This window comes from Heterodontus francisci, chromosome 37, assembly GCF_036365525.1.
Source record: "Heterodontus francisci isolate sHetFra1 chromosome 37, sHetFra1.hap1, whole genome shotgun sequence".
NCBI lineage: Eukaryota > Metazoa > Chordata > Chondrichthyes > Heterodontiformes > Heterodontidae > Heterodontus > Heterodontus francisci.
In genome coordinates, this window is record NC_090407.1 from 25142093 (window position 1) to 25158936 (window position 16844).

The 16844-nt window shown below is 44.9% G+C and overlaps 1 protein-coding gene across 1 annotated transcript in view; it reads left to right on the forward strand.

Moving 5' to 3' along the window:
* arhgef19 (Rho guanine nucleotide exchange factor (GEF) 19) overlaps nt 1-16844 on the forward strand; it is an 85675-nt gene that overhangs the window by 54767 nt on the left and 14064 nt on the right. The window contains exons 4-11 of the mRNA XM_068017361.1: nt 3961-4093; nt 4574-4647; nt 9636-9883; nt 11286-11446; nt 13448-13600; nt 13962-14091; nt 14483-14557; nt 14897-14986. Of these exons, the coding sequence (XP_067873462.1) occupies nt 3961-4093; nt 4574-4647; nt 9636-9883; nt 11286-11446; nt 13448-13600; nt 13962-14091; nt 14483-14557; nt 14897-14986 (1064 nt within the window). The remainder of the gene's footprint in view (nt 1-3960; nt 4094-4573; nt 4648-9635; nt 9884-11285; nt 11447-13447; nt 13601-13961; nt 14092-14482; nt 14558-14896; nt 14987-16844) is intronic.

Here is a 16844-nt window from a genome sequence, read left to right on the forward strand (position 1 = left end):
AAGTGAACTACTTCACATTTTCCCACATTATACTCCATCTGCCAGTACTTGCCCACTCACTCAACCTTATCTATATCGGTCTGCAACCTCCTTATGTCTTCTTCACAACTTTCTTACCTATCTTTGTGCCGTCTGCAAATTTAGCTACCAGGCCATCACTCCCTTCATCTAAGTCATTGATATAAATTGTAAAAAGTTGAGGCCCCAGCACAGACCTCTGCAGGACTCCACTCGTCACATCCTGCCAGTCAGAAAAGGACCCATTTATGCATGCTCTCTGTTTTCTGCCAGCCAGCCAATCTTTTATCCATGCTAATATGTTACCCCCTACACCATGAACTCCTACTTTGCGCAGTAACCTTTTATGTGGCACCTTGACGAATGCTTTCTGGAAATCCAAGTACAGTACATCAACGGGCTCCCCTTTATTCACAGCACATGTTACTCCTTCAAAGAACTCCAACAAATTGGTTAAACATGATTTCCCTTTCACAAAACCATGTTGACTATCCCCAATTAACTTGAGTTTTTCTAAGTGCCCAGCTATAACCTCCTTAATGATCAATTCTGACACCTTCCCCAGGACAGACATCAAACTAACTGGCCTATAGTAACCTTTTTTCTGCCTTCCCCCTTCTTGAATTGCTACTTTCCAGTCTGAGGGAACCTTTCCAGAATCTAGCGAATTTTGAAAAATTAACACCAACGCATCTACTACCTCATTAGCCACCTCCTTTAAGACCCTTGGATGAAGTCCATCAGGACCCGGGGACTTGTCAGCCCGCAGCTCCATTAATTTTCTCAGACTATATCCACGTCCACTTTAATATGTGCAACGTTCAGCATAACCCTATGTTGCACGATTAGCAACTCAGCATCATCTTCAGTAGTAAAAACTGATGCAAAGTTTAAGATCTCTGCCATATTCTGGGACTGCATCTGAATCTGCCCTGTAAAATCCTTCAGTGGCCCTATGCAGTCTTTACTCCTGACTCCTAAGATAGCTGAAAAAATCTTACTATTACCATACACTTATCTATTTCTTTTCCAGTCTCCTTTTTGGCTATCACACTCAACTGAATTCAACACCCATCTTTACTGACCAGAGAGTTAATTTCCTTAAACCTATAAAAGTAATTCTGTTTTAGTCCAAATTGTCTTTGGACTTGACCAGTTGGTTAATTTGGTTTTATTTTACTGGTACCCTTCTATTGTGCCTTGCTACATTCATGGCTTCCTTCTGCTAAAGAATGGTTTTAAATGCATTCCATTTTTTTTTTTCAGTGTTATCCCTGCCTGGTTGGGTCTGGTGTTAGAATTAAATTTCCAATAGCATTAGTTTGGTTGATCAAGTTAAATCTAAAAATATTTACTATTGGGCAGATGATTCCCCCACATGAAGGGTCACCACTGAAAACTGGGTCCAGTACCTGATTTCTCCGTGTTTCTGCCATAACATTGTAAGCAAACATATCTACCAATCTTTCACCAGTCCTGTCCTAAATTCTAGATGGATGCACTAGTGGGTCATTGAGTACTTGGGAAGTTAAAATCCCCTGTTACACAGATATTTCTCAGTTCTAATGCCCTTGCTATTTGTACCCAGAGTATTTCATCTTGATAGCATTAAAGGTTTTTTGAAGAAATCCATATGGATGTATATTCAGATAGTGTTCAGTATGAAATTTCAAAGGAGAAATTTCCAAAAATTCAGGCTTATGGTGTAAAATGAAATCTGCCAGCATGGATAGAATGTAGGTTAATGGACAGGAAGCAATGAATTAAGGCTAATAGGTGTTCCTCAGATTAGAGAAGTGTTGGAAGTGCTGTACCCCAGGGGTTAGTGCTGATTCCACTCTTCTTATTGAGAGTCTTGGTCTAAGCATGGACAAAAGAGCTGAACTCCAGAGATGAGGTGCGGGTGACTGCCCTTGACATCAAGGCAGCATTTGACCGAGTATGGCATCAAGGAGCCCTAGCAGAACTGGAGTCAATGGGAACAAAAACAAGAAATGCTGGAATCACTCAGCAGGTCTGGCAGCATCTGTGGAAAGAGAAGCAGAGTTAACGTTTCGGGTCAGTGACCCTTCTTCGGAACTGTTCCGAAGAAGGGTCACTGACCCGAAACGTTAACTCTGCTTCTCTTTCCACAGATGCTGCCAGTCCTGCTGAGTGATTCCAGCATTTCTTGTTTTTGTTTCAGATTTCCAGCATCCGCAGTATTTTGCTTTTATTTTGGAGTCAATGGGAACCAGGAGAGAAACTCTCCACTGGCTGGAGTCATACCTAGTGCAAAGGAAGATGGTTGTGGTTGTTGGAGCTCAATCATCTCAGCTCCAGGACATCACTGCAGGAGTTCCTCAGGGTAGTATCCTTGGCCCAACCATCTTCAGCTGCTTCGTCAGTGACCTTCCCTCCATCATAAGGTCAGAAGTGGGAATGCTTGCTGATGATTGCACAATGTTCAACACCATTCATGACTCATCAGATACTGAAACAGCCTGAGTGCAGATGCAGCAAGACCTGGACATCACCCAGGCTTGGGCTGATAACTGGCAAGTAATATTCGCGCCATACAAGTGCCAGGCAATGGCCATCTCCAACAAGAGAGAATCTGACTATCTCCCCTTGATGTTCAATGGCATTACCATTGCTGAATACCCCACTATCAACATCCTGGGGTTACCATTGACCAGAGATTGAACTAAGTCAGAGGCTAGGAATTCTGCAGTGAGTAACCGTCTCCCCAATGCCTGTCCACCGGGCATGGTTGAAGCAGTGAGCACTGCATCTTTTAAGAGAAATATTTGAAGCAGAGAAAGTTGCAGTGGAATGAGTTTTGCATTGCTGTAGCAAAGAGCTGCCCAAGTAATGATGGGCCACCTGGGCTCCTTCTGTGTCATAAACATTGACAGTTCTGTATGGGGATGCTATCCTGCTTTGGGCATTGACTGACGCTGTTTAATTCAGGTGCAGTGTGAGTCAGGCACAGAGTGCAGTGGTTTCTATTTCGTCCCATAATATGCTTTAATCCCAGTAGCAGAAGATTGCCCCCAACTGCACTAGCAGAGTATCTGCAGTTCTTTACAATTGTCATCCTTGGGTTCTGCTGAAAGGTTAGAAACATTCACTAAATATTCAAAAGCAAAATATTGCATATGGTGGACATCGGAAATAAAAACAGTAAGTGCTGGAAATACTCAGCAGGTCTGGCAGCACCTGTGAAGAGAGAAACAGAGTTAATGTTTCAGTCTGCGCCCCTTCATCAGAATGCTAAATATTTCATGAAATATTTCCTCTTTTCGTTGCTGGTGTAACCCCTGTGTTTACTTGCAGTTTCTACTTCAGATTTCCGATTTTTGCGATGGTTGCCTTTTTATGTCGTTTCATCTTAGAAATTCTGCATATTTGGTCCCACTCAGTGCTCCGGTTTTACTCTTCGTTATTTGTGATGGATCTCACTGTGGGCTTTGATTCAACTCATCTTTTCCACCCTTTTTTTGTCCCTTAAGACGCTGCTTAAAACCTACCTCTTTGACCAAGCTTTTGGTCACCTGTCCTAATGCCTCCTTATGTGGCTCGTTGTCAAATTTTGTTTTGTAATGCTCCTGTGGAGGCCCTTTGGACGTTTGACGATGTTAAAGCTGCTATATAAATGCAAGTTGTTGTTGTGAAAGGGATTATTGGCTTTCTTTGTGTTGCGATGTCATAGCAGCTTGTAGAAAGGCTGGGAAACTCCCTCACACAAAGGCTGGCCACTCTGTCCCTGCAATACTGTCCAATCATCTCCTGAACCAGGTTTTTTGAAGGGCGTGGCAGTGGCTGATATTTGGCACCTATATATACTGCCTCTGCTTGGTATTCCCTGGGCTTTGTGTGTGTGTGATGCCAGCCCTCTCCCTGGGTGTCTCTTGATGTCCTAGCTATCTCATTGTTTCACTTCTTGCACTTTGTCCTCAGGTAGCGGGAGCGCCAAGCAGAAGAGTAAATCTCTCATCGCAATCAACAGCAATGTGTCTCCAAAGCCACAAAGGGGTGGCCTCATCTTTGACAGTCCTCCACCCAACTCATGGAAGTCAAGCCTCGTTCCAAGGTAATGCTAGGGTCTGGTTTATACACCAGCACTTGGGACTGGCACATACACCAACTCCTGGGGCTAACTTATACTCTTGCACTTGGGACTGGCACGTGGAGGTATCACTGTGATAAATACATGCTCTTAAACACATACATACACAAAAACACAATTACTCACATATACATTCAATCACACATATTCACACACACACACAGAGTCATACATTCACCACCCACCCCATCCCCCAACCACCACACACACTTGTAGTCACACATCTCGCATTCTCTCATTAACACACTTGCACTTATGCACATTCACACATGCAGTAACTTATATGCTCTCCAACATTAATATCAACAATAGAAATGTCAATTAGGCAGATTCATAGGAATCCCTGTAAAATATCAAACAGTAAATAAATCAAAGCAACACTGTGTGTTAGAGAAGGAATGACATTAAATGTGACTCGCATCTGTTTCGACTTCTGTTTGTCAGGAGAGTGGGATCGGAAGGGGAATTGAATGCAAAACAGCTGAGAGGAAGGAGACCCTCCATGTTTCTACTGAACTGTGAGTAAAAATTAATTCATGCTCCTCCCTCCTCACCTGAAAGTTCTGAATTGTGTTGTGTTAAGGTCCTATCGGCAGCAGGAGATGTTCAGAGTCTTGCCCAATTTTTTCCCTCCTCTTCAAAGATGCTGACTCTTGCTGTACTTTGGTTGCAGTGATGCACCACACCACCTCTTAACTCCTTTAAGCTATCATTCTTCATGTGTGAGCTAAGACAATAAGTGTGGGAAAACTAATCAGTCATGGCTCAGGAGGTAACACTCTCACCTTTAACTGAGAGGGTTTTATGTTCAAGTCCCACTCTAGGGCTTGAGCACAAAAATCTAGGCTGATGCTCCAGTGCAGACCTGAGGGGGTGCTGTATTGTCAGAGGTGCTGTTCTTCAGATGAGATGTTAAACTGAGGCCCTGCCTCCCTGCTCAGGTGGATGTGAAACATCTCTATGGTATTATTTTGGAGAAGACCAAGGCAGTTATTCCTGGTGTCCTGGCCAATATTTATCTCTCAATCAACATCACATAGGAGCAGGAGTAGGCCATTCAGCCCATTGAGCCTGCTCCGCCATTCAATACGATCATGGCTGATCATCCACTTCAATGCCTTTTTCCCACACTATCCCCATAGCCCTTTACATCATTGGTATTTAGAAATCTGTCAATCTTTGCTTTAAACATACTCAATGACTGAGCTTCCACAGCCCTCTGGGGTAGAGAATTCCAAAGATTCACAACCCTCTGAGTAAAGAAATTTCTCCTCATCTCTGTCCTAAGTGGCTTCCTCCTTATTTTGAAATTGTGTCCCCTGGTTCTAGACTCCCCAATCAGGGGAAACATCTTAGCTGCATCTACCCTGTCTATCCCTTTAAGTATTTTGTAGGTTTCAATGAGGTCACCTCTCATTCTTCGAAACTCTAGAGAAAATAGGCCCAGTTTCCCCAATCTCTCTTCATAGGACTGTCCCGCCATCCCGGGAACAAGTCTGGTGAACCTTTGTTGTACTCCCTCTAAGGCAATAATATCCTTCCTAAGGTAAGGGGACCAAAACTGCACACTGTAGTCCAGTGCGGTCTAAGGTTCTATGCAAATGAAGCAGGACTTCACTACTCCTGTACTCAAATCCTCTTGTGATGCCACATTGGATTTGGTACTGGGTAATGAAGCCAGCCAGGTGTTAGATTTAGATGTAGGTGAGCACTTTGGTGATAGTGATCACAATTCGGTTAGGTTTACCTTAGCGATGGGCAGGGACAGGTATATACTGCAGGGCAAAAATTATAGCTGGGGGAAAGGAAATTATGATGCGATTAGGCAAGATTTAGGATGCGTAGGATGGGGAAGCAAACTGCAGGGGATGGGAATAATTGAAATGTGGAGCTTATTCAAGGAGCAGCTACTGCGTGTCCTTGATAAGTATGTACCTGTGAGGCAGGGAGGAAGTTGTCGAGCGAGGGAGCCGTGGTTTACTAAAGAAGTTGAAGCACTTGTCAAGAGGAAGAAGAAGGCTTATGTTAGGATGAGACGTGAAGGCTCAGTTAGGGCGTTTGAGAGTTACAAGCTAGCCAGGAAGGATCTAAAGGGAGAGCTAAGAAGAGCAAGGAGAGGACACGAGAAGTCATTGGCGGATAGGATCAGGGAAAACCCTAAGGCTTTCTATAGGTATATCAGGAATAAAAGAATGACTAGAGTTAGATTAGGGCCAATCAAGGATAGTAGTGGGAAGTTGTGTGTGGAATCAGAGGAGATAGGGGAAGTGTTAAATGAATATTTTGCGTCAGTATTTACAATAGAGAAAGAAAATGTTGTCGAGGAGAATACTGAGATTCAGGCTACTAGGCTAGATGGGATTGAGGTTCACAAGGAGGAGGTGTTATCAATTTTGGAAAGTGTGAAAATAGATAAGTCCCCTGGGCCAGATGGGATTTATCCTAGGATTCTCTGGGAAGCTAGGGAGGAGATTGCAGAGCCTTTGTCCTTGATCTTTATGTCGTCATTGTCGACAGGAATAGTGCCGGAAGACTGGAGGATAGCAAATGTTGTCCCCTTGTTCAAGAAGGGGAGTAGAGACAGCCCTGGTAATTATAGACCTGTGAGCCTTACTTCGGTTGTGGGTAAAATGTTGGAAAAGGTTATAAGAGACAGGATTTATAATCATCTTGAAAAGAATAAGTTCATTAGCGATAGTCAGCACGGTTTTGTGACCGGTAGGTCGTGCCTCACAAACCTTATTGAGTTTTTCGAGAAGGTGACCAAACAGGTGGATGAGGGTAAAGCAGTGGATGTGGTGTATATGGATTTCAGTAAGGCGTTTGATAAGGTTCCCCATGGTAGGCTATTGCAGAAAATATGGAAGTATGGGGTTGAAGGTGATTTAGAGCTTTGGATCAGAAATTGGCTAGCTGGTGGTTGATGGCAAATGTTCATCCTGGAGTTTAGTTACTAGTGGTGTACCGCAAGGATCTGTTTTGGGGCCACTGCTGTTTGTCATTTTTATAAATGACCTGGAAGAGGGTGTAGAAGGGTGGGTTAGTAAATTTGCGGATGACAGTAAGGTCGGTGGAGTTGTGGATAGTGCCGAAGGATGTTGTAGGGTACAGAGGGACATAGATAGGCTGCAGAGCTGGGCTGAGAGATGGCAAATGGAGTTTAATGCGGAAAAGTGTGAGGTGATTCACTTTGGAAGGAGTAACAGGAATGCAGAGTACTGGGCTAATGGGAAGATTCTTGGTAGTGTAGATGAACAGAGAGATCTTGGTGTCCAGGTGCATAAATCCCTGAAGGTTGCTACCCAGGTTAATAGGGCTGTTAAGAAGGCATATGGTGTGTTAGCTTTTATTAGTAGGGGGATCGAGTTTCGGAGCCACGAGGTCATGCTGCAGCTGTACAAAACTCTGGTGAGACCGCATTATAGGAAGGATGTGGAAGCTATGGAAAGGGTGCAGAGGAGATTTACTAGGATGTTGCCTGGTATGGAGGGAAGGTCTGACGAGGAAAGGCTGAGGGACTTGAGGTTGTTTTCGTTGGAGAGAAGGAGGAGGAGAGGTGACTTAATAGAGACGTATAAGATAATCAGAGGGTTAGATAGGGTGGATAGTGAGAGTCTTTTTCCTCGGATGGTGATGGCAAACACGAGGGGACATAGCTTTAAGTTGAGGGGTGATAGATATAGGACAGATGTCAGAGGTAGTTTCTTTACTCAGAGAATAGTAGGGGCGTGGAACGCCCTGCCTGCAACAGTAGTAGACTTGCCAACTTTAAGGGCATTTAAGTGGTCATTGGATAGACATATGGATGAAAATGGAATAGTGTAGGTCAGATGGTTTCACAGATCGGCGCAACATCGAGGGCCGAAGGGCCTGTACTGCGCTGTAATGTTCTAAATACCATTAGCCTTCCGAATTGCTTGCTGCACCTGCATATTAGCTTTCAGTGGCGTATTGACAAGGACACCCAGGTCCCTTTGAACAGCTACACATTCTAGTCTCTTACTATTTAAGAAACACTCTGCACATCTATTCCTCCTACCAAAGTGGATAACCTCACATTATATTCCATCTGCCACATTCTTGCCCACTCAGTAAGTCTGTCCAAATCCCCTTGAAGCCGCCTTGCATTTTCCTCACAACACACATTCCCACCTAGTTTTGTGTCATCTGCGTACTTGGAAATATTACATTTGGTTCCCACACCCAAATCATTGATAGATATTGTGAACAGCTGGGGCCCAAGTACTGATCCCTGCGGTACCCCACGAGTCACAGCCTGCCAACGCGAGAATGACCCGTTTATTCCTACTCTCTGTTTTCTGCCTGTTAACCAATCCTTAATCCATGCCAGTATATTACCTCCTATCCCATGTGCTTTAATTTTGCTAACCAACCTCCTGTGGGGGACTTTTATCAAAAGCCTTCTGAAAATCCAAGTATACCACGTCCACCAACTCCCCTTAATTAATTCTGTTAGTAACATCCTCAAAAAACTCCAACAGGTTCGTCAAACATGATTTTCCATTCATAAGTTCATCTTGACTATGCCCAATCGGGTCATTATTATCCAAGTGTCCATTTAGTATATCCTTTAGAATAGATTCTAACATTTTCCCAATGACTGATGTAAGGCTAACGGGTCTGTAATTCCCTGTTTTCTCTCTCCCTCCCTTCTTAAATACTTACAACCTGCAGGAACCATTCCAGAATCTATAGAATTTTGGAAGATGATCACCAGTGCATCCACTATCTCCATAGCTACCTCTTTCAACACTCTAGGATGTAGAATATCAGGTCCCGGGGACTTATCAACAAACAACAGATTATCTGGTCATTATCACATTGTTGTCTGTGGGAGCTTGTTGTGTGCAAAATGGCTGCCATGTTTCCTACATTACAACAGTGACTACACTTCAGAAGTACTTCATTGGCTGTAAAGTGCTTTGGGATGTCCTGTAGGTGTGAAAGGCACTATATAAATGCAAGTCTTTCTTTTCATTGGAATGGAGTAGAACCAAACTGAATCATGTCCTCGCACACGTAAACAGTTCCCAACAGCAGCACTCAATCCTCCCTGACTCTGGGGCACTGAGGCCAGTTGTGCTGTACTGTCAATCTGACTGAAATCAGCTGACTCAGCACTGGCCAGAGGTCAAACAGGGGACTCTTCTGGTGTGTCTGCTTCAGGACTACAGTGGGCAATGCAATGCACTGACCCATTAGGGAGGATTTTCACAATCATTCAGAGATTAACCACAAAGTAGACAATCGCATATGATGTGGTGCAAACAAGTCGAGGTGTGATTCAATACAAAGGAATGTCTGGGACCTTCCAGAGGAGATTATATTGGTCCTTGGGAGTTGAACATTAGCCAGTTGCCCCTGCACCTTTTTCTGGTACAAATTTGCCCAATTAACCTTGCTTTCTGGTACTGGTAGATCCACCAAACATAACGTCCAATACACACCCCTCGTATTAATTACTCTACCGGGTGTGTTTTCACAGCGATCCTGTACCAGGAGTACAGCAACGTAGCGAGTGACCGTGAAATCCAACGACAGAAACGGGCAGACACGGTCATCGAGGACGACGATGTGATCCTAAGCAGCAAGTACAACTCGTTACCGCATAACACATCTTGGTCACAGCGGTCAGTCCGAGGGAATGCATTTGCTCTTTGGCAGGACATCCCTGATGTGCGGAGAAGTGGGTTACTGGACCGAATGGGCAATGAGCAACGGAAGCTGCAGGAGGTCAGTGCGCCCTTCGTGTTAAATAGAGTCGCAGTAACGCAGCAATAGTGCCGATCTCCCCATGTAGTAACAAGGCTGCAGGTCATTATGTGTCACAGATAAAACCCAACCATTCAGGAAAGCTTGAGTCTGTTTGCTCTTTTACATTTTCTGTTTCACACCTCTTTCAATTTATTGCCTCCTTTCCTGTATCTGCATCATTCCCTGATTGTGAAACAGCCTAGCCTGAGGCACATGTACCTTACTTAAAAAAGGACATAATTGCATTGGATGCAGTTCAGAGAAGGTTCACTCGACTGATTCCTGGGATGAGAGGGTTATCTTATGAGGAAAGGTCAGACAGGTTAGGTCTGTACTCATTAGAGTTTGGAAGGGTGAAAGGTGATATTGAAATATATAAGATCCTGAGGGGACTTGACAGGGTGGATGTTGAAAGGATGTTTCCCCATGTGGGAGAGACTAAAACTAGGGGCCACGGTTTAAAAATAAGGTGTCTCCCATTTAAGACAGAGATGAGGAGAAATGTTTTCTCTCAGAAGGTCATGAGTCTGTGGAACTCTCTTTCCTGGAGAGCGGTGGAGGCAGGGTCATTGAATGTTTTTAAGGCAGAGGTAGACAGATTCTTGACAAACAAGGGATTCAAAGAGTATCGGAGGTAGGCAGCAAAGTGGAATTGAGTCCACAAACAGATCAGCCATATTCTTACAGAATGGCGGAGCAGGCTCAAGGGGCTGAATGGCCTACTCCTGCTCCTAGTTTGTATGCACGTATGCAAATTGCTAGGTGCTGCCTAGACTAAGTCCAGAGTCAACAGTTTTCATTCTTTCCACATAGTGCTCAACCTCTCCCTGGGAATTTCCAGGTTGCACAGCTGACTTAGGAACTGTTTGTACAGCTCTTGTAGTATTAAACGTGAGACCTATTGGTACATGAAGAATTGGGAAACCAGTTGAGTGTCTAATCTCCAACAGTGCAGCAGAGAAAGGGCATATCTTCAGTGACTCAATAAGTCACTACTAGTGCTTAAGAAATTATTTTTGCGCACTAAATTCCCTGATGAGGGATTGAAGCAGACAAATTTGGAAGCATTAGCTGCATTGTGAGTATCTTAATTGTTACCACTTCAATATATAGGAGCCATTGGCACTGCTGCCAAGTCATCAGACTGGCCCTCCCTTCAGATTCAGGCTGCACTCTGCTGATCATCACCTTGCTGACGCTGCCCTCCAACCGATTCCTGGCACTGGCTGTTCTGTGTAGTGTTTACTGTCCAACTCCTTTGTGTGTTTTCTTTGGCACTTTTCCACCTTTTATGAGTGGTTGTGAACCTGGATTGAATTCAAGCTGCTCTGTGTAGTCTCTGTTGAAGCTCCACCTTAGCTGAAATCTCTGTATCCATTAGGCCAAGTTTGAACTGGTCACCTCTGAAGGATCCTACCTTCGGAGTCTCACCATCACAGTCGAACATTTCCAGAACTCCAGGGAACTCCAGGAATGTCTCAACACCCAGGAAAAGCAGTGGCTCTTCTCAAAACTGCCTGATGTCAAAGAAGTCAGCGAAAAGTAAGTCTTGCAGAAAAAGGAGCAAAGGACTGGAGTAACCGAACAAGGCTGCAGAGACAATGGGATGTGGATGATAGGATCAGCAATAGTTAATTCCCCTAATAGCGCAGTTGTTAACGTTTTTTCTCCGTGTGAAACTGAGCCACACAGATCAGGGAGGGGGTGTTACAACTGACTTGAGAGGACCTGGCTAAGAGAGAGAAAATAATCAGCCAGCATTCCCCCACCGCCTCCCCCCCCCCCCCCCACCCCCCGCCCCCGCTGCTAGTGACCCCTGTGAAAAATAAGTGTGTTTGTGTCTATAGGCATTGGGTAGGGCAGGATTAGGATGGGCTTCGATGCTCTGCATGGGTAAATCATCTGCTGATGCTCAAAGTCTCGGTTTCAGAATTGAGCGAGTTACCACAGGGTGGGTGGCACAGTGGAAGCTGTACCCTGGACCCTGCACCTAGGCACAAGGAGACACCATCAGGAGAGGAGGGGGAAAAATTCAAGGTGGAAAAGTTGCCTGGTTTGCTTAATGGTATGAAATTCTCCACATGCTCTTCACAGCTTGTGTTGGGGTCAGGTGACACTGTGTTAAAAGATCTGGTGCTTTAATTGTGGCCTAATGTTTTTTTATTCGTTCGTGGGATGTGGGCATCGCTGGCCAGGCCAGCATTTATTGCCCATCCCTAATGTCCCTTGAGAAGGTGGTGGTGAGCTGCCTTCTTGAACCGTTGCAGTCCATGTGGAGTAGGTACACCCACAGTGCTGTTAGGAAAGAACCATTTTCTGGAAAACAAAGCAACCTTTTCTGCAACTTTAGAAGTTGCAACTGGAATTGTGCCGAAATTACCACCCGTTCCCACAACTATGCAGTATTAGCTCAGCCTGACCTTGAACCAATGGGCCTGATTAAAATATCACAGCCAGCAATAATCCACATTAAACTTGCCTCTGATTCTTCTCTCTCTGTTTACAGCGTGAGGCTGATGTGTCAAATTGCCCATTGAATTATACTTTAGACAAATTATATTGACCACACATTGTGATGCGAGCATTCTACAGTACTTTAATAAGTATTTACAAATGAATACTTTATGTGATTGGTCCTAGTTGATGTATTTATTACTTCTATTCAATGAGATTCTCTGTGGTGGGCAGACAGTTCTGTTTGTGCCTTTTGTGTATTATCAGTGGTGGAGGGTATGCAGACACATCAACTTTACCAATATGGAACTGAGGCAGATAGCTGGCACCGTGCCACTGGGTGGAGTGCCAAACACTGGGCTGCTGTTTTCTGCCATCTCAGTGGAGGGCATTTCTACAACTGCTTGTGGTTTAACAGATGTGCGGCTTAGGGTTGGAACCCCCCGCCAAAATGGCTATGCTCAGGGAGAACCAAGACTTCAGAGTCCACCTGCCTGCCTGGCTCAGACACATCTGGATGAGATAATCAAATTTCCATTTGTTGACACTACAGACCATTGCTAATATTGGATAAACCAACTCAAAGGAGGGACGTGAGGTGGAACCTCCTCAGCTAATGGATCATTGAGTTGTGGTTGAAGTTAGCAAGGATGAACATTGATGTGAGCAGTTTAAGTAGAGTGAAGAGACAATAATATCTGTTTCTGGAGAAAGAAAGTCTTAAGGGTAAGGCTCAGAATGTGGATAAGTGGGATTGGGGGATATGACTTGAAGGGTGGATGGATGGGGTTGAGATATATGACAATCCAGTGAGAAGGAGAGATACGTTGAGAATGTGGGTAGTTGGGATTGGGGGAAATATGGTGAGAAGGTGGATATGTGAGATTAGAGGATATAATGAGAAGAAATGGTGGTCAACCATGCTTCTCGGGCCTAATGACAGGCTCCTATAGCTTTATGTTCCATACACTGGTTGGTTTCTGCTTCCTTTGTAATTATAGTTGCGACCAGTTTGCTAAATGTTGGCCATTAGCTTTCTCACTGCTAGCTTGGGCCCCAGCTCAGTGTTTTCTACTCTGTTGTTCTAAGGTTCCTGCAGGAGCTGGAGGAGAGGCTGGAGAAGAATATCTTAAACTTTGACGTGTGTGACATTGTTCTGGCTCACTGCCCTGCCTTCCGAAGAGTCTACCTGCCTTATGTGACCAACCAGGCCTACCAGGAACAGACCTACCAACGGCTGCTGTACGTGCGAAAACCTCCCATTGCCATGTTAGAGCAGAGAGAGAGCAGCTCAGTCTTCACTTTTGCAACATCTGCTTGCACAAACTAATGGGAGGTTGGGATGGCTCAGTGAATAAATGCATGTCTGGTGTGAGAGTGAATATAGAGACCACGAGGTCCCGGTTTGATCTCCTGCCAGTGCTGAGTTAGCTGCTCAGTGTAAGGAGGGGGGGTGGGGGGGGGGGAAGATCAGCTGGGTTTCCTCATCCTGAACACTATCCAGTTAGTCCACCTGGAAAGTGGAGGTGTGATTCGGAATTGTTTTTTGTTTATGACGTAAACACGTACGGTGACCCAGTTGTTCTTTGGATCACCTTTGCAGACAGGAGAATCCCAGGTTTCCCGGTATCTTGGCCAGGCTGGAGGAGGATCAGGTTTGTCAGCGGCTTCCCCTCACCTCGTTTCTAATCCTGCCATTCCAGAGGATAATGCGACTCAAGATGTTGGTGGAGGTAAAACCCGTACGTCAGAAATCTGCAAATCATAAAACGGGGAATCACACCCCTGCAAATTCCACAAACCTACAAATCATAGAACCTTACAACACAGAAGGTGGCCATTCAGCCCATCGTCCCACGTGCAGGATCCCCTGTTCTTTCCCCATAGCCCTGCAAATTTTTTCCTTTCCATTATATACGGAATTCCCTTTTGAAATCTGCTTCCGCTGCTCTTTCAAGCAGTGCCTCCTAAATCATAACAACTCACTCGGTAAAATAATTTCTCCTCACCTCCCCTCAAAATTTTCAACTCTATTAAATCTTCGTTAACATTCTCTGTTTTGAGAACAGACCCAGCTTCGCAAGTCTTTCAACTTAACGAAAGGATGAACCCTCTGTCTTACAGAATATACTGAAACGCACCAAACAGGGCTCCCAGGATGAAGAGACAGCCACAAAGGCCTTCGACAAACTCAAGAAGGTGAAAGGCTTTGAATGTCTGACCTTTTTAGAGGAGACATAGGACAGGACGTAGAGGGTTGGAGAGTGCAGGTGAAGCCTGGGTGAGGTCCAGGCCAGGCTTATGGATTTGAGGGTACACGCAGAGTTTGTGGGGGGAGAGGGGGGTGAAATGGGGGGTGGTGACAGTTGGGGCTTGGGAGTTCAGACAGGTTTTGCGGTTCTGGCCTGGATTGGGTGAGGAAGAATTCAATCGCACTTTTTTTTAAATCTGGGAGTTTTAAATCATAATGAAAGATGGAGCCAACCTAAGAGAATGCTGGAGGTGTAAGTGACTCAATTCTCTCTGTCTGTCCACCAGCTCACGCAGGAGTGTAATTCCAGTGTACAGTCAATGAAGAGAACTGAGGAACTCATTCATCTGAACAACAAAATCCATTTTGAAAGTAAGGTAGGTTACAATATACCAAGTATCGCGACTCCCCCACAAATATGGTTCCTCATTTTAGCCATGCTGCTGTGGGAAGAGGCCGGGAACATCCTCGCAGGGAGGGATGAGCCGGAAAAGGAGTAATCCAGGTGCACGGTGGTATTAGTGGGAGAGGTGAGTGCAGAGCCTTGTTAAAAGGGTCACCAGCGGCTGGATCTGAGGGAAACCACAAGACAAGGGCTTTTAACCCCCCTCATTTGTAACTGCTGCCAGTTATAGAGACAAGCTGAGGCAAAGCCTGTTGGCTGGGCTGTGTGAGAAAGAGCGAGTGACTAACTATCAGCATTAAGCACTCCCAGGTGAGGTACTGCGCAGATTTGATGCACAGTAAAACTCACTGCAACACGGTGCACCTCAACCTCAGAAGATGACCCTCCACTGCAATCTTTCTTTTAATCGCAACACCAGCCATCCTGTGGCCTTTCTGAGTGGCTAATTATGGGGTGGCTTGAGTTGCTGTGACGTGGAACTGAATTGAAACTGCCTAGCAGATTATACATAGAACACTTACAGCCAGTGAACAGAGGATAATTCGCCCCCATCAGTCTGGGCTGTATTCAAATTCAGTTCCCAGAGTGAAAGGAAAATGTCCCACCCACTGCACAATTCCCAGAGAATTTCGCATTTCCAGAATACTCACGTGCTTTCTGGGAAGGAGAGTGCAGTTATAGTTTCACTTCCACTCCTTATCCCAGTGAGTGTGAAGAAACCTGTGTGAGTCAGAATGTTTCTGTTTATTCATTTTTGGGATATGTGCGTCACTGACAAGGTTAGCATTTATTGCCCATCCCTAACTGTGCTTGTGAAGGTGGTGGCGAGTCACCGCTGCAGTCCTTGTGGTGTAGGTACACCCACAGTGCTGTTAGGAAGGGAGTTCCAGGATTTTGACCCACTGACAGTGAAGGAACAGTGATATAGTTCCTCTACTGGATGGTGTGTGGCTTAAATAAATAAAAGCAAAATACTGCACATGCTGGAAATCCGAAATAAAAACAAGAAATGCTGGAAATACTCAGCAGGTCTGGCAGCATCTGTGGAGAGAGAAGCAGAGTTAACGTTTCAGGTCAGTGACCCTTCATCAGTACTGGCAAATATTAGAAATGTAATAGGTTTTAAGCAAATAAAGCGGAGGTGGGGCAAGAGGTAACAAAAGTAAAGGTGCTGATAGGACAGGGTCACAGAGAATAACTGACCAGAAGGTCATGGAGCAAAGGCAAATGGAATGTTAATGGTGTGCTGAAAGACAAAGCGTTAGTGCAGAGAGGGTGTTAATGGACAGAAAAATGAACAGCCCCAAAGCACAAACATGAAAAAAACAGTGGAAAGGCACATGGTAAGAAAAATGAATGATGAAACAAACCAAATGAGAGAAAAAAGAAAAAAAACTGAAAATAAAAAGGGGGGCTCATCATGCTCTGAAATTATTGAACTCAATGTTCAGTCCGGCAGGCTGTAGTGTGCCTAATCGGTAAATGAAATGCTGTTCCTCGAGCTTGCGTTGATGCTCACTGGAACACTGCAGCAATCCCAGGACAGAGATGTGAGCATGAGAGTAGGGGGAAGTGTTGAAATGACAAGCAACCAGAAGCTCGGAGTCACGCTTTCAGACTGAGCGGAGGTGTTCCGCAAAGCGGTCACCCAGTCTGCGTTTGGTCTTCCCAATATAGAGCAGACCACATTGTGAGCAGCGAATACTGTATACTACATTGAAAGAAGTACAAGTAAATCGCTGCTTCACCTGAAAGAAGTGTTTAGGGCCTTGGATAGTGAGGAGAGAGGAGGTAAAAGTGCAGGTATTACACCTCCTGCGATTGCACAG